Here is a 23,500-nt window from a genome sequence, read left to right on the forward strand (position 1 = left end):
GGTGAGTATGGCATTATAGGCTAATAAAAAGCCTTCCCTTCATAGACTGTTGTGGCTTTATGCAGTGTTGCTCCAACTGCCAGTTTAACGTGGGTTGCGGCCAAGGCCAACTTTTGATAAAGCACAGAGGACTGAGACGAGGCAATGGTGGAGGTCCGAACTTTTACTACCAACACTCGAAAACCCAAACACATACAATACACCAGCGCCACCTATGGGTGGGAGGTAGTAATAACTGCTGCTTATTACAATATACCACAATAGACAATGGATAAAAGCCAGACTATTGAAAAGTCCACCCGAAATGTGAGACGGGGCAAAGACTAAAAATGCTGTGCAGTCCCGTATAAAGAGGGTAATCTAGTCACCGTACTGCCATGTAATGTTATTATTACTCTTATAATAATGTTACTATTAGTGTTATATTGTTATTATTTGTAACTATAAAATTATTTTGGAAATGTAATATTTTACGCAAAGTATTTTTTTTATCGTCATCATCCTCGCGCATTTCCTAGATTTTTTCAATAAGTTACCTGTTTCCATGGCAACTCCGGTGTTGTGGCTTTTGGTTGCTTAGTAAAGTCAGGTCCCCCGAGAAAGATCGTTCAGTGTAGTCTTACTTACCTCTAAAACGTATGCTTATATTTCTCCGGAGGCACGTAGTACAATCAAATATGAGCGAGGTAAGTGGCCACCAGAGCGTGATAAACGTAGAAAGCTCTAGCACGGTCAGAAATGTTAGCAAGCTGCGAAAAGAATGTATGCTAACGATAGTAGTGGCGTTACACGCTCGAAAATGTAGTGAAAATGGTTTTAACTTGCTATGTTCATGCAGGAATGCCAGGTTAAGATCCCCGTGAGAGATTCCACACTCAAACCTACACAGGTAATTTGGAGTTTCCTTGTTTGAGTTAAATGTTATTTTAGTTTACTAAAGCAGAGCTCTGCTAAAGCTACGTTGGGCTGCGCCCTCATCCACACGGGGTTGCCAGAGCGGGGAGTTAGTTGTACGTGTTTGATTTGGTAGATCTTTTTTACACTAAAGCCAGGTCTAACCCTTTTTGAAAAATGAAAGAAAGGGAAAAAAAGAGTGGGCGGGGTCTTGATATTCAAACTAAACTGTAAAGATCCAATCCAATCTAAAAATCAATTAAAGATGAACTATATGAAAACCCAAAAGAACGGAAATTCCCTCTGGAATTAAAACGACGTGAGAAACCACTACTGAAATGTACAAAATAACAGTTTTTGTCTTTTGGTCATATTTTTCTGATACAGGTTGCACACACAGGCAAAACACATTTTTGTCATTGAAAGTATTGCAGTGATTTGTCCCGGAATACCAATGGTGGAAGATCCTGTATCAGATCAGATCCTGTTGTGTCTCTTTGTAGGAAAATGGGGGGTATCAGCTGAATTTGATCTGTTGCTTTCATTTGAAATCCCGATCCCACTCCAGTTCAGCACGTTTATCCGAAGATAAAAAAAATGGTGCGCGTGGTCAGTCTGTCAAGCGATGGTCAAATACCAAAAAGGAGCAGAGGAGTTTGCGGGTATTTAATGCAGCCCTTTGATGCCCAATCCGACCTTTTAAAGCTATTACAAAAGCTTTTGGGGTGTTTAGCTGCAGACGGGAGGCCATATTATTGTGCAAAACAAGGGTTTAAACTATGATGAACGTGCTTGAGATTTTCTATCCCGTTGCGCGTCCACTTTAGTGGCAAGATCGTTCAAGGTATGAGCAGGAAAGTTTAAAGTTATGGCTGAACTGTCACAGGCATCTTCTGTTGCCCAACTAAAATGGGTAGACCTCCAACGACACGGAAAGCTACGTGACCGTGACCGCTCATTATATCACAGCGGAGTGAGCAGTATTATTGTAGGGTCTACCTTACAATATAAAGCGCCTTGAGGCGACTGTTGTTGTGATTTGACGCTTTATAAATAAAATTGAATTGAATTGAATTGAGTGGTGATACAAAGCCCTATATTATACCATAATTTGTTTTTATATAATTGCGCTGAAATGAGTCTTGAGTTGAATGTTTTTAACAGGGTACTTTAAGTAAATAAGTAAATGGGAAATTTTTTTCTTTTTGCTGATCCGAAAATTGATCCGATCCGTGACTTAAAACCGTGATCCGATCCGAACCGTGAGATTTTTGATCCGTTGCACCACTAGAAAGTATACATACACACTTTAACATAAACAGTTGTACATAAGTTCAAATTATGCTGATGTGTCACCACTTTCCCAAGGTGTGGAAAAAGACCCAAACAGTCATCCTCAGGACAGGAAATCTAAAGTTTTATGTTCAGACAAGACAAAGTGTTAGCTATTTAGTCACAATGGCGAGTATATATTTGGAGTGAAACTTTCAAACTTAAGCCCTCTGTACCAGCTGTCGCACATGGTGTTCCTCATATTCCTAGCGTCATGCTTTGGGGCTGTTTTGCTGCCGTTTTGCTGCCAGTGGTACTCAGTGTTGGTCAAGTTACTTGAAAAAAGTAATCAGTTACTAATTACTGATTACTTCCCCCCAAAAGTAATCCCGTTATTTTACCCGTTATATTACTGATTTTCAAAAGTAATTAATTACTTAGTTACTTAGTTACTTTTTAAAAACGATTTACAACCTGAATAGGTGATAAAGCGATAGATCTTTCAGCCCAATTCTACTTTTTTTGCATAATTCATCATACAAAATGTAATCAAATGGAAAAGTCTTTTTTAAAACTTGTTTTATTAGTTTTAATCTTTTAACTTTATGCATCAAGCAAAATTAAATTATATGCAACATTCTCTGACTGGAAGAAATTTGTTTAACATTTAAACCTATTTTCTGCATTCCAGCACATAAAATAAAATATTTTTTTGTTTACACTCACTCTTTCAAATAGATGATCCACAGCAGAAAATAAATAAAATCAAAGACTAGCGGTCCTGTTCCTCTATTTTCACCTATAAAGCAGGACTGGGGTATAGGTTTACCCTGGTGCAGGTGTGCTGCAGCGGTCAGTGGAAGAATCCGCGAGTTTCTCTGTGAAAAGACAAACAGTCATCGGTGCTTGCAGGACAGGAAGTTTTCTTCCCACGCACAACGGACACTAATGTTCAGATGGAATCAAACTCAAAATAAGGTCAGTACTTCCACGCTTTAGCTGCATGCTACATCTGTCCCGCACTATATATTATCCATTGTTGATCTGCAGACAGCTGTTGTCACGAACGTCTCTGTCACCAGCTGTCGCACAAAAATCACGGTTTTAGTAACGCATAACGCAGCGTTCCTACGTGAAAGTCATGCTAATTAACGTTTTCGCAATAGTACTCCCTTACTATTACGCAGTAACGCGTTACTGCCCATCTCTGGTGGTACTGGTATATATTCAATATATTTCAAAGTGGGTGAAATAAGGACGACTACCTCCAAATTCTTCAGCTCAAAACAACAGCTAGACATTTGAAACACAATGAGCCTTTCCAAAAGAACAATGATCCCAAACACACAAAAAAACATTGTTCAAAGAAATTATTAAAAGCCTAAAAATCCCATGACATTCATTCCAGTGATGAGTGTATGTAAACTTCTGGACTTAACTGTATATATGTAACAGCTAATAGTCAGACGGAAAGACCTGAAAACAGCATAACTGTGAAAACATCCACTTAAAGATGTTGAAATTTTTTTATTTTATATTGTTTTGTTAACAAACCAGTATTGGTACAGGTGCTAAGCTATATATGTTTATTGGTGAAAATTTGATCCAGCACTGATTACTTATATTTTTCTGACTAGGCAGAGAAAACATCAACCATGGTCAGCTCTGCTGTTAGGAATTGCAGAACTGCCCACCAGCTGGACACAGCAGACACCAGTTACTCTCGCACAGATGAACACGATGGGGAACTGACAAAGATGAAGCAGTGTAAGCTGTTTTCATAAAGGGTGTTATTGTATAACATGTATGTAGCCTAAATGTTGCTGATACATGAGTGTGAATGTAATGAACTTTTGAAAAGCAAGCATGGTCATCTCATTTCAGTTTTACATCATTATATATTTAACAAGCGCTGTTTTATAAATGAGATAACTGCATTTGTCAGCAAAAACCCCACGAGGCAAGTGGGCATACATGCTAAAGAATGTATAAACAAAGAGCACGATGTTCCCACTCAGTATGTAGAGACCTAAGTCAGAAGCTGAAGACCACGCAGCTACTCGTTACCATCAGTGGTGGACGACCTGTTATAAGTCTCAGGCCACCACCAGAACTGGTCAACTTCTCATGCGGCATCCGCTGGCCAATAGAGTGTGAGGTCATCGGCGACATTATCCATCACATAGGTAATGCTTCATTCCAATAAAACTTTGATGTCACTGGGTTTTTTTTAGTGGTAAGAACAAAAACCATACCAACAATATGTTGAACACAAATTTGGCATTCCCTTGTTTAACGCGAGTGTATCTTCTAGAGTGGGACCCACCAGAGCCAGAGCCCTTCTATCAGTGCACAGGATATGAGAGGACACCCATGCCAGTCGGAGAGGAGAGGGGGAAGGTGGTATTCTGCATTGACCATGGTAACTCTTAACTGTCATCATTGGGATTTATGTTGCACTTCCAGGTTATTTCATATGTACTTTAAGTTATATAGTGTATACTGTCACTATTCTCTGAAAAAACAATGCAAATTCAGTGCATCTTAAATCTTTCTATAAATTTAGTGTTTCTTTTTTTTTTTTTGTTCTTCTGACCCTTTAAAGCCGCTAAGCACCCCTATTTCACCTACTCTCGTATTGGAGGAAGCAGGGAGCCCATTAAGCGAGCCACTTTTTATGATGTCAGTCAGTCAGAGCTGACCCTCGAGTTTGAGTCACGGTTTGAGAGTGGGAACCTTCAGAAGGCCGTCCAAGTGTGAGTCTGCAGGTTTATTGTTCTTTTCAGTCGTATATTTTCACTTTTGGAGTAATGTTAGGTTCAGTTTGGATCTCTGCTCATATTTTCTTGCCTGTTCAGGGGTGCCTATGACTATGAGCTGACCCTGTGCACAGACATGTACACCACAAAGCACACGCAGTGGTTTTACTTCAGAGTCAGGAACATGAAAGCTGGAGTCACCTACCGCTTCACTATCATCAACTTGATGAAGAGGAGCAGTCTGTATTCACAGGGTATGAAACCACTCCTCTACTCTGAGAGGGATGCTGAAGAGAATGGTGTTGGATGGCAACGCGCAGGTTCAAATATCAAATACTACCGGAACTGCAGTCAGGTAAGTGGCATCTGGAATAAGTTTAACTATGATACCTTATTTCCCAGAACCAATCTCTTTCTCCCTTTGAACATTAGCTGAGAATTAAATGTATGAACAGAGTGTAGAGGTAATCTGTCAAAGACTAAAACCTGAATTGAAAGTCTGACTGTTGACAGAATTGTTTTTAAAAGCATATTTTCTCTGTGTCATTTAGAATACAAAGGACAACAACAGCGATGGTATCACCCTTTACTCACTCTCCTGGACTCTCCAGTTCCCTTATGATTCAGACACCTGCTACCTGGCCCACTGCTACCCCTACACCTATTCACGCCTGCAGCGCTACCTTAGCCGTATTACTTCCAACCCTACAGTTAGGTCATACTGCAAAGTACGGGTCCTGTGCCAAAGTCTTGCTGGAAACGCTGTGTATGTGATAACAATAACACCCCAGGACTCTAACAGAATGGACGACAAGACCAAGAAGGCTGTGGTGGTGACAGCCAGAGTGCACCCAGGAGAATCCAACGCATCCTGGATAATGGAGGGATTCCTGAACTTTCTCCTTGGTGACTCAGATGATGCTCAGCTTCTCAGGGACACTTTTGTTTTTAAGGTGCCTGTTGTCTCTATTCTGGCTTAATATGTTAATCCGTACTGAAATACATTGCAAATTTGTTTGTTTGTTTTTTGTTTATGAAAGAAGATAACAATCAATTTAATATAATTTATACAGTGTTGGGACTAACGCGTTATTAAGTAACGCGTTACAGTAACGACGTTATTATTGTGGTAACGAGCACGGTAACTAGTTATTATGCCAAAACCAGGAACGCGCTACTCGTTACTGGGATTTAGATAGGCTCGTTACTCGTTACTTAAATGTGGTGGCTATCACGGGCTTCCACAGATTCAATAACATTAGCAAGTGGTGGAAGCCAGCAGGTGGATGAAGGAAAAGGGAGGCAAGAGGAGAGACCCGAAGCGGCCGGGTCCGCGTGTCAGGTGAACTGAACTTCAGGTAAGAAGTTATGACCTGCAGTCTATCTGGGTCAGATATAAACCAAGTTTAGGTGGAGTTTATTTTCGGTATGCTGACATTTTCGCATACTGCGTGCTAGCTAGCATGACGGAGTTTCTATACAGCTGTGTGGGTGCTATGTTACTGATGTTGAACTTTATTTTGTTCATACGGTTAATTATTAGTTGCCAACCGTCCCGTAAAAACAGAATCGTCTGGTATTCAGAGAAAATATTTCGCGTTTCGTACTGAGGTGAAAAGGAACAGTTTGTCCCGGACTTCAGCTACAATGAAAAAGACACAAAGCTGAAGCTGCACAGCTGCCTCTTCTTCTCTCATTCTCTCCTCTCCCGTTTCTACTTCAATCCACGAAACTGATCAATGATCAGCTGATCGGCTTTTCTCTCTTGTTTATTTATCGCCCACTTTGCGCCAGAAAGAGGAAACCAGCGGATGTCGCGTTAAACAACAGCAGCACGTTTAAGCTTGATCAGCTGTTGTTAGAATTTATTTAATATTAATTGCTAGTATCAGCTGATGTTTGCTGGAGCCACAGCTGTAAAGCTGCTGGTCATGATATCGGTTTGGTTATCTGGTGAGAGGAAACATGAAGATGAAACCAGGAGATGTCCTTACTGAATCATCAGAGCTGAACAGCTGATGGAGAAACAGGTTTACCTTTTAGGTGACATGGATGAGTTGAAGGGAAGTTATGAACTGTTTCTGAGAGACAAATAACACCAGGATCCTTTTCTAAGTAGCTGACAGCTGGTAACTGTGCAGGGGCGGATCTAGCAAAGTTTTGCCAGGGGGCAGGTAGGGCATTAACAGGAAAGGGGGGGACAAGGAAATACTTTTCTTTATTATTCTCATTTAAAATGTCTCGCTTTAAAAAAAATAATTATCTGAGTCTTACAACAAACAATTGATAGATTGATACATATATACCATCAGAACAGTGTACATCACTGTCACAACAGTGTTTATTTTCATTCAAAGGCTTTATGATTTTTCCTATAATGGTGGGCCGGTCTCTAGTCAAAATGCCCAGTCCAGCTCTGTATGCAGCTCATCTGCAGTCTGGTGTTACCTACATCTTCCTATTCAGAAGGCAGAATTTCCAAGTTCTGAGTACAATCAAAAGCACCACGACTGCAGTTTTTGTGTTGGATGTAAAAAGCAGGCTAGAATCATGGCGGCGGGTCAACGACGGTCCAGGCGTGATTTCTCGTCGTGGAAATGTGCACATTATTTTTTCCTTTCTATTGGTAGGTGGCACAGTGCACTTGTGGCAAGTAAGCAAGCTAGAAGACTGGCAATCTGGCTGGGTATCCAGTTATGGAAGCAACACATTAACAAGAGAATTCTGAGTAAAACCAAAGTTACTTTCCTAGTAACTAGTTACTTTGAAAGTAACGAGTAACTTGAAGTAACTGAGTTACTTTTTAGAGAAGTAACTAGTAATGTAACTAAGTTACTAATTTAAAGTAACTTACCCAACACTGAATATAATACACATATTTTTTTATAATACACTTATTTTTTTTAAACGTATTGTTACAGATCGCTGTTTTTTTCTAGTTTTAATTATGGCAATTAAGCTAATTTTTGTTTGCTCCTCTTTGGTGCTGCAGGTGGTCCCAATGTTGAACCCAGATGGTGTTGTGGTGGGTAACTACCGCTGCTCTCTTGCAGGCAGGGACCTCAACAGAAACTACAGGACACTGCTCAGAGATTCCTTTCCTTCTGTGTGGCACACCCGAAACATGGTGGAAAAGTGAGACTTGATAAAAATGCTAAAAAAAGATCATTTTAGACTGTGTTTAGAGTTGCTTCATCAAACTCAAGCTATTTCTCCTTTGAACTGCCTCAGGCTTTCCAATACGTTTCAAATATGATGATTACCAAACAGCCAGTGCATGCACAATTTTTTTTAATTCTTTTTTCTTTTTTTTGATTGTGAATGTTGACCGAATTTGTTTCTTAATTGAAATCTCTGCCACACCGCATTTTCCTCAGATTACTGGCTGAAAGAGATGTAGTTCTTTACTGTGATTTTCATGGCCACAGCCGAAAAAACAATGTCTTTATGTATGGCTGCAAAAACAAAGGTGACACTACACTGAAACTTCACGAGAGAGTCTTTCCACTAATGATGAGCAAGAATGCTAGCAATAAGGTAAAGTGTATTTTGCCTGAGGGCTTCCAAACAGTGTTGCTGACTCTTAAGATTAAAGTTTTACATTTTTTACTGATGTTGTATGGGCCTTACCTTACCCACCTGTTTGTCACTCACCAGTATTTAAACTTCAAGTTTACTACCTATCAAACTCTTGATATTTCATATACACTGTTCTTTTCTTAGTTCTCCTTTAATAGCTGTAAATTCCGGGTGCAGAAGAGCAAAGAGGGCACAGGACGAATCGTCATGTGGAGACTTGGCATCAAAAACAGCTACACCATGGAGGCCACCTTTGGAGGCTCCACTCTGGGTGAGTAAAAACTTTCTGAAGATGTGCATGTGTTTTGTAAGCTTGCACATATCAAGTAAGAAGATTTATAATTTGCTGAACTCTTAGGCGACAGGAGAGGAACACATTTTACTATTCAAGACTTGAAGTCCCTGGGTTTTCACCTGTGTGACACCCTCCTGGACTATTGTGACCCTGATCCAATAAAGGTGAGAGATTAAGCAAATATAAAAACATATACTATAGTAAGCTCCAACTCAGTCTGGTTGCTATTGTATGACCGTTAATAATAATAATCCTGGATACTTGTGTTTTGATATAGTGACTGTATACGTATGCAATTATTTTAATTTTGTCTGTGCTTTTTATTTGAGATCACTTACTGTCTGGCAGAATTGGCATTGCTAGAAAAGGAGTTCAGAGAAAGACTGGGCAAAGATTTGGGCAACAGCTCTGACCTCGAAACCAGGTGATATAAAATGTATTTTTATCCATACTAACCACACTTGGGCAATGTGAGATTGGGAGAATATTTTCTGAATTAGCCTGAATGTAAACATTTTTCTTTTGCTCTCACAGCACAAGTGGCTCAGATAGTTCAGATTCAGAAGGACTCCCACTTAATTTGCTGAACCAGCCAGAAACATATACAGCGGTAAACTGACTACCATAATACACTGAAGCCTCCAGCACCTGTTTGACTGTAGTAATCAGTTTTAAGTCGTATGTTCTGTTAGTTTACAACATGCTTCTGTTTTCTGTCACAGCAAACTCCAGTGACGAAAAAAAAGAAACACTTCAGGAGTCGTAAAGAGAGGAACAGACGACGACCGAACAGAGTAAAGAACAAAACACAGCAAAAGGTCCTGAAAAGCAGCACGAAAAGTCTTTGGGGTGGCTGTAGCTCAGGTGGCAGAGCAGGTCAGGTCAGCCACTAATCAGAAGGTTGGTGGTTCGATCCCAGGCTGCCTCCTGGCTGCATGCCAAATATCTTTGGGCAAGATACTAACCCCATGTTTGCCTACTGGTGGTGGTCAGAGGCCCCGGTGGCGCCAGTGTCCGGCAGCGTCGCCTCTGTCAGTGCGCCCCAGGGCAGCTGTGGCTACAATGTTGCTTGCCATCACCTGTGTGTGTGAATGACTGAATGTAGTGTAAAGCACTTTGGGGTCCTTAGGGACTAAGTAACACACTATACAAACACAGGCCATTACCATTAAATCAGCCTGATCTTAAATAAAAGAAGTTGGTGATTCTTAAGTTCACCTTGACTTTTGTTTGATTTTAACCATTATGAACTCAAAATATTTCATTTTTTCTGGTCTTGCTTTTTACAGACTGGCATTTCTGCAGATTCCTTGAACCATTTCATGGTTTTATGCACTGTAGAGGGAGAAACATGCAATTGTTTTTAAACAATTCTTTAATTTTTACATGGCGATTCTGTGCTCATCTTTGGAGTTCATGGATTCTGCTTTTATACCAAAATCATGATTACAGTCACCCATTGACATCACCTATCTCATTTCACATCATTATTTAATTATTGCAATTATTGCAACGTTATTAGCCCACATTTACCCTTATCCCAACTTGTTTTAAAAATGTGATGCAGGCCTGAAATGCAGGACTGGATGTATATAACAAATGAAATGATCAAACAAAAGAGGAAATATCTTGGGTTCATATAGTCTGAAATAAAAGTCAAAGTCAATTTAAGATTTGAATTTTCATTATTTATATTGTAAATACAGTCAGAAAAAGTCTCCTGACCTAAGTGTTTTATGTACTAGAAATGTCACATGGGCCAAATATGAAATCTTGAAAACCTTCTGCAGCCAACTCAGATATTTAGTTATAGCTCTGATCATCACACATCAAAAAATTATTTCCTATTAATTACAGGCTATTGGACAATTTTAGGGTCAAAATTGGGTCAAAAGAATAATAGTAAGTAAATTTTAATCCCTTAGAAACTTTGTTTCTTTACTCCAGTTTCTTTTTAAATTGTAACTATTTCATTAAAATTTTAAGCCAAATTGCAAAACCCTTATTAAAAGTTCTTTTGGATACCAAAGGAAATTTCAATAGAAAATTCTGTTTGATTTTGGAACCAATCCCAAAGGATATTGTCCAGTAAAAGTGCATCTTATTCTGTTTAATTTAAAATGTAAAGGATTCCAACACTTTGGGAATCACTGCTGTAAACAATACTGATGATCTTTGCAGGAGTCTGACGGGGCCCCTGACAAAACGATCAAAGAGAGCGTCCAAAAGAGGCCTGCTGAACGCCACAGGAAGAAACCTCACGTATGAAACAGCATCCAAACGTGTTTGCGGTCTTCACAGTAATACCAGCTACACTACAATATTGAGGCTGGTAAACAGATGAAGACATTTACTGATCCTTACTGTTTCCTCCTTTGTTAAGGTAAACAGCCTGATGAGAAAAGGTCCTACAATCACTCACCATGGTGAGGTCAGTCAGGTGAGGCGTGGCAGGGCTGCGAGCATGTAAAGGTGATCATATGAAGGCCATTCATTTGAAGCTTTATGCATCAACCATAAACCTGGCTTAGTAAACACTAATAATTCACAGAGTGAGAATCTGCAGATGTCTTGTAATACCTGGAGCAGAACATAATCTTTAATTTCAAATTTGTCCATCAGGAAAACTCAGATCTACGTCACAGTCCAGAACCATGCCCACTTCACAGCAAATACACCGGTGCTTCACCCCACAAAGGTAAGGTTTATTTTGGAGATTCAGTCTGCAGGTAAAGGTCAAACTATTTCCAAACTAATGTGGAGCGCTTGCTTGACTTACTTTACAGGTGATCCGGACATGGAGACAGGACAGCCGGGACACTCCTCTCCCCCGCTGAACCTCAGGGCTCTCATTCCACCGTCATCAAAAATCATAAAGTCCAGCCAGCATCAACATCACTGCCACCGCCAGTCTTTTACCCCCTACAAATTCTACAAAGGTTTGTCTGTCTGTACACTTCTTTTAGGTGGAACTGAATTTAAAAAGTCAGTGAATTCAAGTTTGTATCAAATTGTCGCTCCTCTGTAGTGAAACTTGTCTTCCCCTTTCAGGGCTGCCACCTTTGCTTACACCAGCCCACGGGTAAACCTCACAATCTTATTATATCTTTATCATTAAACAGAACTAAAGATTGAGAAACGTTGTGTCTCTTTTGTGACAGATCTCCCAAATTCACCTATGTGAATATGTCTCCAGAAATTATTCCAAGAAGGCATCTACTGACAAGTTTCAACACCAACAAATTCAGTGGCCAGCACATTTTTAGAGACAGGTCTTCATGGCTCTCACATTACGTTGATGCAAAAGGGACCTCACGCACAGAAATGACCAAGACCAAATGGTATAAAAGGGAAGACAATTCCTCAGAAGGTTGGGTTGCACATTTGTTATATTAATAATGACTAGTCAGTTTGTAGTTAGTTATTGTTGTGATAAATTTTCATGAAATAGCTCCACTGTTACTTACTTTACTTTGACTTTATTCAGTGGATTCATCACTGTTCAGACATGGTGTTCAGAACCTGAAAGCTCATACTCATGACACCTCCCTGAAGGAACCCAATTCATGCAGATTTTTTGTGCCTGTGCTGAGGGACCTAACAAAAATAAGGTGAACTTCTCTATTATCCTCTTAATTCTGTGATTTATTATTTCTGTTAAATAGTATGATAATAATACAAGCATTGTTCATTTAAACCCTGGTCTCTCCTTTTTCAATTTCCTCAGAAAAAGCAACGACAAAAGACACGGGGGTATTTTACCTTCATCCCCCATGAGAGAGCAACTTCCACGTCCACAGAGTGACACAGTCAGCGTGCTTCAGGCTAAGGACATTAGGCTCTATCGCTTTGGAGAAGAAAGCCATACAACTGTGACTCCACAAGAAGTAATGGTCAAAAGGACATCACAATCAGCCTTACACAAGCCAAAACCTCTAATCTGAGAAATACACACTTAATTTATTCATTGGTCAGTGATGGAAGTTGTTTTTTTTTTTACTTCAACAGTTGTTTACAAAAGAAACCATAGAAAAAATTACTCAGTATGGATCAGAGGGAAGGGAAAAATCCAGAAATAGTTTAAAATGCCTCTTATTAAACATGAAATAAATAAATTGACTCTGAATTTAATCACTTTTTTTTTTCTTTTTTGCTTAATATTAATGGCCCTGATAAAGACCTGATTTATGGCTGAAAAATCTTTATCTTTAGATCTTTCTAACAAACGACAAAGGATTCACATCATATTCGTGTTTTTTTTAATGCAAAATGTGAAAACATATTAATAAAATAAATGATAATAAAATACAAAAAATATATGTTAAAAATTCTCTTTTCAATAAAGGATCTTGAGTAGCAGCTACCCCATGTAGCATGTCTAAGACAAAATGTGACAGTTTCTTGTTGTCAGCCTGTGACCCTGGAGATGTGAGCAAAAGTTTTGCCCAGATGTGTCCAGATGTGTGAGGGACGTCAGAGTTTCAGAAGTTAGTCAAACTGTCGCAGATGAAATTGGCTTTCTGTGTGTCTGACCATGTCGCGGAGCGCAACAAAACCAGAAATGGCCTGGGAGCATTCAGGGATAAAATAAGTGTTATTAAATGTAGTTATAAAATTCAGAAAATGTTGACAGTGCAACTTACTGTACCTGTGTGAGTATGAATAAGGCAAGTACGATGTGAACACCTCTCTCCAGGGGCTGAACAAGGATGGCTTCATTAAACAGCTGAAACAGGATTAATGGAAACTGCAGCAGGACGCTCAAGAGCCAAAATCCAGCCAGCTCTGGGACCTTCAACAAACATAGTTATTTGACGAGTTTCCATCTCTGCCATCCACTCACTGGGTTTCTTTACATATAATTACACAAATAAATTCATATTTCATATGTGAATGTATAAATGCACCTTTTGCTGCAAGTTCCCGGCATAACCAAGGTAGAGTCGAATAGCCTCGATCAGCGTCATCAGGATAAGAATAGTCACAAGGATGATTTTGTAGTAGTCTGACAAAGCAGGATACTGGTGGAAATAACAAGCCAAACAACACAGTTTATAGTCTAACACTAAAACTTGTATCCACTTTGTAGTGGTTATTTTAAAAATGCCTCACTCTGTGATAAACTTATGCAAATTTCCTGTTGTGTATTCAGATTTACTTTTTTAAAGTAATAAGTATCAAAAAAGCCAGATATTACTGTTTTGGCATTTTATCTCAGACTGAAAACACTCAAAAAATATTTATGTGTTGACTTTAAAGCAACTGAAATATAAAAATTTTGCATCACAAAGTGCCAGATGTGTCTCAAATCTTAAATCTTGTTCATTCTTCCATATCCTTGCTCATTTTAAACGTATGATGTGATTTTTTTCTGCTCCTCTTCATAACTACTTGTGTATTTTGGAATGTTTTTATTGGTAAGATTTCAGTTTCCTAACAAACTGGGACAAAGGCTATGTTTTTGTTGAACATGTGGCACATTTAACATATTTTTAACTGTAGTTATTTATCTTTTTTAACTCAGTGTAGTTATTTAACTTTTTGCTAAATAACTACACTGAGTATAAAAGGAAGCCAAAGTTTGTCATTTTTATACATAATAGTCTTCTTGCTACCATGTATTCTCCTTTTTGTCCTGTTAACCTTTAAAATTGGTATTTACTGTTATTTCAGTTGCTATTTTGTCCAGTAACTATTTATGTTTCAGTGGTGAGCTACATGTTTCATGTGGTGCTCACAAATAATTAGCAAAAAACACTAAAAAAAACATCTAAGCACCCAGTTGAAGGTTTTCCAGGATTTACTGCAGCTTCATTCCCTTTAATTTGTGCCCACTTTCATTGTATCCCACAAACATTTGTGTAACTTAGGGGCTTTAATTTAGAACCTCGGGCACAGGGTAGGTTGCAGAAGACATTCAACATATTAACTTGGGAGACCTACAGGCACCTGTGGAGTTTCCAACATGACAGGATGGAGCACCATGTCACAAGGGAAAAAGTAGTAACTAAGTAGCCTGGTGATCATCAAATTCACATTTTGGATCCATGGCCAGGAAACTAAGCAGCAGATGGTAGAGTAGTTAGCATTGGTGGTTCACAGGAAGAAGGTCCTGTGTGGACTTTGCATGTTTGCATGTGTTTGTTTGGGCTCTCTTTGGGTACTACCAACAGTCAAAACACATGCAGTTAGTGAGGTTAGGTCATTTATTGAATCTAAATCGACTGTAGGTGTGAATGGTTGTCTGTCTTTCTGTGTTAGTCCTGTGACAGACTGGCGACCTTTACAGGGAGGACCCCTGACGCTGAAATCAAGCATACCACAGAAAGGTGCAAAACAGTTTAAATAAGAGTGTAAAGAGTCAAGACTGTAAACCAGAATTATGTTGACATAATACCTTGAGCTGCAGCATTACAGTTTCACTGATCCACCACCAGGGGAAGAACCACATGTTAAAGTACAGAGACATCTGGAGCTGGAGGCTTGAAAGAACTCGATTGTCTGAAAACAAATACAAACAGCAGAACATGCACGAACCGAATAAGCAACCTAAATGCAAATAAACTACTGGAAAGCTTAGTTTGAGTCAACAACAGCCATTAGTGCAGCTACATCAGTGCTAACACCAATGCTAATTCATCAGTAACGTTAGCTGCATTCACCGTGTGCCAAAAACGCGTCGCGGTCTTTAGAGGAAGACTCCGTCCGACTCTGGTCAAACAAAACGTTGCGAGAAAAGTCTTCTAAATGTTTTCTAAGTGTCTCCGGGAGCTCCATGGTCCGCTAAATAAAAACATCACAAGAGGAAAATCACTCCGCCTCTTCCTCACTGAGAAACTGAACGCCGTTGTCGTTTCCATGGCTACCAGGGAAATCTCGCGTTCCGTGTTTAAATCTCGCATGGAATATGTTCTTTGTATTTAACCAGAGACCTTTCTTCTTAGTGCTTTTATTAAATAGCGCATCTACCTACAATATATTAATATATTACAGTGGTAAGTAAGTAAGTAAATAAATTATTTGTAAATAAATATTTAATAATGAACTTTATATTTGAGAAAAAAATGTCTAACATTTTAAAAAAGACAAACAAAAAAAAATAATCAAAAAGTAACTCTGCAGATTTATATGTGGAGCTACATTAGCTTTAGATTTTTGGACGTGTTAGGACAGACTATTAAATCACTTGCACTTTTGTTTCCATTGAAAGTGAAAGTTACAGATCTGTGGAACGAAGATGGCCGAGAGCTGTGAAGTACTACATTCCTTCTCCTGCTCCATATGCCTGGATGTTTTGAAGAACCCTGTGACTCTTCACTGTGGCCACAGCTACTGTATGGACTGTATAAATGGCTGCTTCGACCAGGAGGATCAGAGCGGTATTTACAGCTGCCCACAGTGCAGACACACTTTCAACCCAAGACCCGTCCTCAAGAAAAACACAGTGCTGGTTGATTTGATGGTAAAAATGTCTGTGAGAGCACAAACCAACATGCGAGTGAAGGATGAAGCTGGACCAGGGGATGTGGAGTGTGATTTCTGCACTGTGAGGAAGCTGAAAGCTGTTAAGTCTTGCCTGGTATGTCTGGCATCTTACTGTGCCACTCACTTGCAACCTCACTATAAGTCTGCTGCATTTAAGAGGCACAAGTTGGTCGAAGTGTCAGCTTCCATACAAGAGAAGATCTGCTCCAAGCATGACAAGCTACTCGAAGTCTACTGTCGCAGTGATGGGCAGTGCATTTGTCTGCTTTGTGTGATGGACGAACATAAAGGTCACGACACTGTCTCGGCTGCAGCAGAGAGAAAAGAGAAGCAGGTAACAATATAGTTGTAGACTTCCAACCATCATCCATGCTGCTGTGAATATCAGTTTGGAAACCAAATTTCAATATAAAGTTACTGCTAGAGCTTCTGTTACAGCAGTCATAGGGTTTTAAGGGACTTTTTATATGCAGCTGTATTTCTGTAATTTATAAATTCCAAAGTCTTAAACTTTGACAATTTTGTAATGATTGAACTTTTAGAAACAATTTGGAAAGAAGAAACAAAGAATCCAGCAAGGCATTCAAGAAAAAGAGAAGCAGCTCCGGCAACTAAGACAGAAAACTAAAGGACTGAAGGTGAAGTTTTGAATCTGTGTTATGTAATGTAAAGTTTTCCTTAAAAATCTGTTTCTGCAAAGTAACCAGCATTGTTCCTTTATGTCCTCTTGTCCTATTCTTGTGAAAAAATAGAGTAGATTGTGGTGGTAAAAGGTTTTTTGTTACCTCAAAGGAAAAAAAGTGTAATCAAGAATAAATTTGCTACTTCCAAAACGTCATGTAAATTCTTAACAAGATAAAATTATGAGGTTGTCTAGAAATTAAATGAAATTAATTAAATGAAGCCCTTAAACCAACAACTGTGAGATGTTAAATGGAATTTTTTACTGCTCAGGCTTCAAGTGGTGCAGCAGTTGCTCAAAATGAGAAAGCCTATGCTGAGATTGTTCTGAAGGCAGACAAAAGGCGCTGTGCCGTGAACGATCTGATCAGAGATCAGGAGAAGGCCGCGTTGAGTCGCACTGAGGAGCTTGTGGATCGGCTGGAGAAGGAAATCAGTGAGCTGAGGAAGCAAGAGGACCAGCTGAAGCAGCTGTCGCTCACTGAGGATCACATTAATTTCCTGCAGGTACGCAAACAGTCAAATACGTGGATCATATAGTGTGCAGGACAGCAGTTAATGATGTCTTTATTGTTTTGCATGTTTACAGCACTGCCAGACCATTTTTGACTCTACAGAACCTGATGTGTCTTCTGATGTGAACCTCCAACTGCACACACCTTTCGACTTTGTCACAAAAGCTATTTCTGACTTGAGAGACAAAATGGAAAGCGTGGCCAAGTGCATTGCACAAATATCTGAGACAAGTAAGATGAGAAGTTAGCTAAAATAATGCTTAGTAAAATCATGCTAATCATTTTTAATTGAATAGAACAGGAAGTGCTACTTTCAATAATATCATGTTTTGTACTTTTAGTTCAAGTTGATCCTGATCCCAAGACAAGAGAGGAGTTTTCCATGTGTGAGTCATTTGTTTAGTGTACATATTTTTATTCAGTTTCTGTGCTTTACGTTCCTTTGATTTCACTGAGTATTTAATATTTCCTGACATTGTACTTTTCAGATTCCTGCTGCATAGCATTGGATCCCAACACAGCATTTGAAAACCTGTTGCTCTCTGATGGAAACACCAAAGTAACCTGGGTTAAAAACCCCCAGAGGTACCCTTACCACCCAGATAGATTTACCAAATATGATCAAGTGTTGTGCACTGAGGGTTTATCTGGTGTTTGCTACTGGGAGGTTGAATGGAAGGGGCCACGGGTGGAGGTAGCCCTGTGCTATAAAGGAACAGAGCTGGAAGAAAGTGGCTTTGGCTACACCGACCAGTCCTGGTGCATTTCTCTTTCTAGTTCCTGTTGCGCTTTTTGGCACAATGAAGTCAAAACTAGAATATCCATCCCCGGTTCCTCTACAGTGGGAGTGTATTTGAACCACAAGGGAGGGAGCCTGTCCTTCTACAGCGTGTCTGATTCTGGTCAAATGGTGCTCGTTCACAGAGTTCAGACCACATTCTCCCAGCCTCTGTACCCTGGCTTCATGGTCTCCAGAGGAGCCTCAGTTAGGATAATCACACCAGACTAAAGGGACATCAGACGCACCAGAATTACATCAGGTGTATCAGTACACGTTTATCAGTATTCCCAAAGTACTCTTCAGTATAATAATACAGTCCGTTGACTCTTGCTCATTATAGCTAAAGCTTTCTTGTTTAAAACAATTTTTGTTTGTGAGACTAAAGACATTAGGCTAACATTTGCTGAACTGAATTTATTTGGCAAGTGTGTTTGTGCACAGAGGTCTGGTGTCTTCAAGTGTATACAGTGTTCAAGAGGGTGCAGATACATAAACATACAGAAAATTCTCTATAGAAACACTGAGAATTCTTAAATTCTCAGTTATTATGTGACTGTTTAATTATGTCAATAAAAAGTGGAATTTTTCATCTCAAAAGACTCATTTCTAAGTGTAATCTTGCAAATACAGATCCATACAGTTGCATTTTAAGATGCTGTTATTATTATTTTTATGGTGCATGGTGGTTAGCACTGTTGCCTTACAGGAAGAGGGTCCCGAGTTTGACTCCACCATCTGGCCGGGACCTTTCTGTGTGGAGTTGTCATGTTCTCTGGGTACTCTTGCTTTCTCCCACAGTCCAAAGACAGGCAATTAAAGGGGTTTAGGTTAATTGGTAATTCTAAATTACCCATAAGTGTGACTGCGAATGGTTGTCTGTCTGGCGACCCGTCCACCTCTCGCCGTATGGTACCTGGGATAAGTTCCAGCCTATCCCAGGTACCATAGAGCATTTTATTTGTATTTTATTTAATGTTACAAACTCAAAAGTGAAACCAAATTCTGCTAACATAACTCATAAGACCCAAAATAGCATAAAGGAAATAAACCTATTGAATTACATTAAAAAAGGTTGTGCAGCTCACTTAATCATGTATATCTACCAGCGCCTTGTGGTTTGGCCAGAATGTGAAGAATAAACTCTAACTAAGCAAATTACTTCTTTCAAAATAGCCAAAAGGAAAGCAGGGGTTGTTTTACTGACCTGTAACAAAATGGCATTTTTTTCTGAAAGAGAGATAGCTTTGAATCTAGGTAAAAGGTCATGACTGCATTTGCTGAAAGGCTGATACTTTCACACAAATACTTTCACTTACTTCCAGTTAATGCAGTTATTCTTTGAATCGGAATAGAGGGCGTTTATTGTGCTGTCACTGAGGTCTGAGTGCCCTCCTACTAGGAACAAGCTGCCTTTAAGCCACTCCTTCCTCAGAGAAATAGAAAGTAACTTCTCTTGTGGAGGAAGAAAATGGCTCACGCTGTGGATCTATTTGACTGCTCCATATGTTTGGGATTATTGGAGGATCCAGTGACTACTACTTGTGGACACAGCTACTGTATGAAATGTATCAATACTTTCTGGGATACAAAACATGACAGTAAAGAAACTTACAGCTGCCCTCAGTGCAGGCAGAGTTTTAACACAAGGCCTGTTTTGAAGAGGAACGCCATTCTGGCTAACTTGTTAGAGGAACATAAGAAAACAATCAGACAACATCCTGCTCCTTCCATTGCTTCTGATGATAACATTTATGCTGCACCTGGGGATGTGCAGTGTGACTTTTGCACAGGGAGGAAACGCAAAGCTCACATGTTTTGTCAGGTGTGTTTAGCCTCTTACTGTGAGGCTCACCTGGAACCTCATTTTCAGGTGCCACCGCTACAAAAGCACAAACTAGTAAAAGCTTCTACGAGGATCAAAGAAAGCATCTGCAGCCGTCATGACAAACTTCAGGAGCTTTACTGCCGCACCGATCGGCAGTTCCTGTGCTTGATGTGTGCGTTGGATGAACACAAAGGCCATAACACTATATCCATCACAGAAGAACAGCAAGAAATGCAGGTTAGTCAGTTTAGTCCCATGTTGTAAACATTTGTTGCACTGCATTTATGAGGTCCTGAAAAGTTTCTGCATTTGTTTAACAGAGACACCTGGAAAAGACCAAATGGGTAATTACAGACAGAGTGCTGGCTTCAGAGGCCAAAATGGAAAAGCTGACGGAAGCTGCAGGCTCTATAAGAGTGAGTGTTATCCACAAACATAAATATGCATTTGTTTGGTTCAGCAAAGGATTTTTTTGTGTTTTTAAATACAAAGTTTTATCTAATTTTGAGTGGAAAAAGTATGTAAACCTTAAAGATTAGCAGTGCAGCTAAGGGGGGGGGAATCATTTGTTTTCAGCCAGTAGGATGACAGCTGTGAGTCAGGACTCTGTTGACATTATTTCAAATAGGTTAGTGGAACTGTTAGAGTCATACAAGATTCATGTTTGGGAGGGGTGAGCAAACCTGGCTTAGAATCAATTGTTCATTTAATGTAAAAAAACAAAACAACAAACAATATTTAAAATAACAGGAGTATTAACTACTATGTGTCCTAAGCCAAGATGCTGAGCACCAAATTGGTGTGAGAGTTTACAAGTCAGCGATTCAATCAGTGATTGAATGTGACTTGTTTAGTTGGCTTGGATCACTACTGTAACAGTCATAGCAGGCAAATAGCACATTTTTCCTACAGGATGCTGCCTGGGAGGCATGTGACAACTTTGAGCGGGTCTGTGAGGAACGTATCCTGCTGTACACCCACTTCCTGAGAAAGAAGTGCTCTGAGATGAGAGAGAAAGTTGGAGAGGCTGAGAAAGCTGGAGTGGACTGGACTGAACGCCACCTCGGGCAGCTGAAACGTGAAGTGTCTGAGTTAAGGAGGAGAGAGAGTAAAATCTCTCAGCTTTCACAAACAGAGGATCCCATTCAGTTGCTTCAGGTGATGGCTGCTTTTTGATACTTTAGCCTCATGTCTCATTTTGTATCCAGTTTGCGAGGTTAAATATTAATATTAATGTTTCCCTGTGCAGGGCTTCCAAACCTTGGGCGATCTCCCTGTGCTCACAGACTCACACAGAGAGCTTGACAACCTGACAAAGTTTGTCACTGCACAAAAGAATAAAATGAAAAAGATGTGCGACGAAGAAAAAAAAGATCTGATGGATTATTCTGGAAAAATCATCAGTAAGTGTGATCATTTGGGATCATTTGAGATATTTAAACATGATAACTGTGGTCTCACCTTGTTTACTTAAAAACTATGTTTTTTGTGTTTTTCCTTACAAGTGTCAAGAAGGACAAGGCGGCAGGAGGGACGGACAAGGACAGAACTTCTGATGAAATATAAGAGTAAGCATGATGTTAATGACTACAGACATATTTGAGAGTTTAAGCGAGTCCTTCATAATCAATGAGTGTTTCATCTTTCCCTGCAGACTCCAAAATCGAGGTGGATCCTGACACTGTAGCAACTTGTCTTTACCTCTCTGATACAAAGAAAGAGATATCATGGTGTGACAAGGACCAGGCTCATCGAGATCACCCTGACAGATTCACCTACTTTAACCAGGCTCTGTGCAAAAAGGGCCTCAGAGGAAACTACTACTGGGAGGTGGAGTGGGATGGTGGCATAGTTGAGGTGGCTGTGTCGTACAGAGGGATAGGAAGAAAGGGTTCAGGGAAAGATTGCTGTTTTGGCCACAATGCTCTGTCCTGGAAATTAATCTGCTCTCCTTCTGGTTGCACGTTCTGGCACAATAATCTTCACAAAGGTCAAATTCCTCCGGCTGTCTCCCACAAAGTAGGGGTACACCTTGATTATAAAGAGGGAAAGCTGGCTTTTTACAGCGTATCTGGCGTTGACAGTTTAACACTGCTGCACCAAATCCAGACAACCTTCACCGAGCCCCTCTATCCGGGGTTTTCAGTGGATTTTGGTGCAACACTGAAAATAAGCAACATCTAAAAAATTATCTTTCCTTTTATTATCTGGCTTTTTTTCTTTTAAATAGTAGTAAAACTGCATCAAAACACTGATTGATCAAATGTTGTTTTTACTTTTTCCTCCTTTCAAATAAATTAATGAATACTTTTAAGACATTAAGACATCTTTGATAATAAACACAACATGAACAATTCAGCTACTTCAATGTCCAAATAGTGGAAAATGTTTTATTTGCTGTAATCGTAAAAGATTCAGTGCAAGTGGCTTGGATGCAACTGGTCGCAAGGGAAGTCCAAATAGCTCGACATAAATATATGAATATTTCTGAGGCTTCTGCTGTGTGAGTTAAACAATGGATATTTTTAAGTCTTTCTCAAGGTGGTTGTTAAAATGTATAATCAGACATTTGGCATTTTTTGATGACTCTTACCTCGTTAGTTTTTATATCAAGATGTAAAATGTAATAATAGCTCAACTCCCTGAGAGTTTAGGAGAGAATTCATAATAGTTTGCTATTTCTTGTGACTAAAATCCTCCATATTTGCAGTTTTGTGAAACAATTGAATGATACAAAACACATATTAAACAATGTAACAGGCCTTTTTAGTTTTTCATTTTAAGGCTGATTCTGCTGCTTCCTTCATGCCTAAAACTGAGCCCAAAGAGACTTTGAGAGGATGATTTCTCTGTAGCTTAAGTCTCATTTATGTTGCATTTATATTTAGAGCTTTAAACATAGAGGATGAGTCTTTTTGGGTTTATTGTGTTGTAAGGTAGAGGAACAAAATGAAAACAAGCTTTTGTTTGTTTTTAATTGTGTTTTAAAGAGATGTGGAACTACTGCTCAACTGACTCAAAGTAAAGGATTGCTTTATCTGAAATGACTCAAATGAAGGACCATGATAATAATATATTGTTTACTGATTTTAATAAACTATAATTTACCTTTTTTTTGATGAGGTAATGTTACAGTGTAGTCTTATATTTGTGTTTGCATGAATAAAATAAAGTTTTAAATGCTCATTTCATATTTTTCAGTTCAGTCCTAGAAATTTCTTGGTGACAGCATAACTGATCAATCATGAAATTGTGGCTCTGAATAATAACGCCCAAGGACCTCAACTTGGCTCTGAAACACCATCTGTCACGACCTTGGAAATCCTACCAACCTGATTGGACCACTTCACCTCCTACAACCTATGCTGGGAGATTTTTGTTCATTTCTCCATGCCTAACATTATTCCCTGTAAG

The 23,500-nt window shown here is 39.4% G+C and overlaps 4 protein-coding genes across 7 annotated transcripts; 3 read left to right on the forward strand and 1 right to left on the reverse strand.

The window, feature by feature from the left end:
• Nucleotides 1–526: 526 nt before the first annotated feature.
• agbl2 (ATP/GTP binding protein-like 2) lies at nucleotides 527–12,766 on the forward strand. Of its 4 annotated transcripts, none has more exons than XM_031749214.2 (23): nucleotides 527–686; nucleotides 839–889; nucleotides 3,804–3,933; nucleotides 4,185–4,352; nucleotides 4,481–4,588; nucleotides 4,772–4,922; nucleotides 5,025–5,280; nucleotides 5,477–5,878; nucleotides 7,918–8,060; nucleotides 8,303–8,462; nucleotides 8,649–8,775; nucleotides 8,863–8,963; nucleotides 9,129–9,223; nucleotides 9,334–9,409; nucleotides 9,522–9,617; nucleotides 10,981–11,061; nucleotides 11,183–11,239; nucleotides 11,422–11,497; nucleotides 11,586–11,738; nucleotides 11,851–11,881; nucleotides 11,961–12,169; nucleotides 12,287–12,410; nucleotides 12,527–12,766. In XM_031749214.2, exons 1-23 carry the CDS (start codon nucleotides 639–641, stop codon nucleotides 12,741–12,743), a joined length of 3,060 nt encoding a protein of 1,019 aa, XP_031605074.2. In that variant the 5' UTR covers nucleotides 527–638; the 3' UTR covers nucleotides 12,744–12,766. The 4 variants fall into 4 exon arrangements, 3 of the variants coding, with proteins under 3 accessions (XP_031605074.2, XP_031605075.2, XP_031605076.2); XM_031749215.2 differs by having other exon boundaries at nucleotides 9,522–9,593; XM_031749216.2 differs by having other exon boundaries at nucleotides 528–686; nucleotides 7,979–8,060; nucleotides 8,395–8,462.
• Nucleotides 12,767–12,910: 144 nt separating this feature from the next.
• Nucleotides 12,911–15,659, reverse strand: tmem17 (transmembrane protein 17). Its single transcript, XM_031749219.2, has 5 exons — nucleotides 15,462–15,659; nucleotides 15,197–15,300; nucleotides 13,707–13,820; nucleotides 13,448–13,591; nucleotides 12,911–13,365 (listed from the first exon to the last, which is right to left on the reverse strand). The coding sequence occupies exons 1-5, from the start codon at nucleotides 15,574–15,576 to the stop codon at nucleotides 13,288–13,290; spliced, it is 555 nt and encodes a 184-aa protein (XP_031605079.2). The 5' UTR covers nucleotides 15,577–15,659; the 3' UTR covers nucleotides 12,911–13,287.
• Nucleotides 15,660–15,694: 35 nt separating this feature from the next.
• On the forward strand, nucleotides 15,695–18,858 carry LOC116327596 (tripartite motif-containing protein 16-like). Its single transcript, XM_039615190.1, has 7 exons — nucleotides 15,695–15,794; nucleotides 16,010–16,618; nucleotides 16,827–16,922; nucleotides 17,239–17,472; nucleotides 17,555–17,711; nucleotides 17,822–17,866; nucleotides 17,969–18,858. Exons 2-7 carry the CDS (start codon nucleotides 16,037–16,039, stop codon nucleotides 18,487–18,489), a joined length of 1,635 nt encoding a protein of 544 aa, XP_039471124.1. The 5' UTR covers nucleotides 15,695–15,794; nucleotides 16,010–16,036; the 3' UTR covers nucleotides 18,490–18,858.
• Nucleotides 18,859–18,991: 133 nt separating this feature from the next.
• Nucleotides 18,992–23,281, forward strand: LOC116327595 (E3 ubiquitin/ISG15 ligase TRIM25-like). The gene is made up of 6 exons (XM_039615189.1): nucleotides 18,992–20,323; nucleotides 20,407–20,502; nucleotides 20,999–21,244; nucleotides 21,336–21,489; nucleotides 21,592–21,654; nucleotides 21,741–23,281. Exons 1-6 carry the CDS (start codon nucleotides 19,730–19,732, stop codon nucleotides 22,268–22,270), a joined length of 1,683 nt encoding a protein of 560 aa, XP_039471123.1. The 5' UTR covers nucleotides 18,992–19,729; the 3' UTR covers nucleotides 22,271–23,281.
• The last annotated feature ends 219 nt before the right edge of the window (nucleotides 23,282–23,500 follow it).

The sequence above is a fragment of the Oreochromis aureus genome, linkage group 7, assembly GCF_013358895.1.
Source record: "Oreochromis aureus strain Israel breed Guangdong linkage group 7, ZZ_aureus, whole genome shotgun sequence".
Lineage (NCBI taxonomy): Eukaryota > Metazoa > Chordata > Actinopteri > Cichliformes > Cichlidae > Oreochromis > Oreochromis aureus.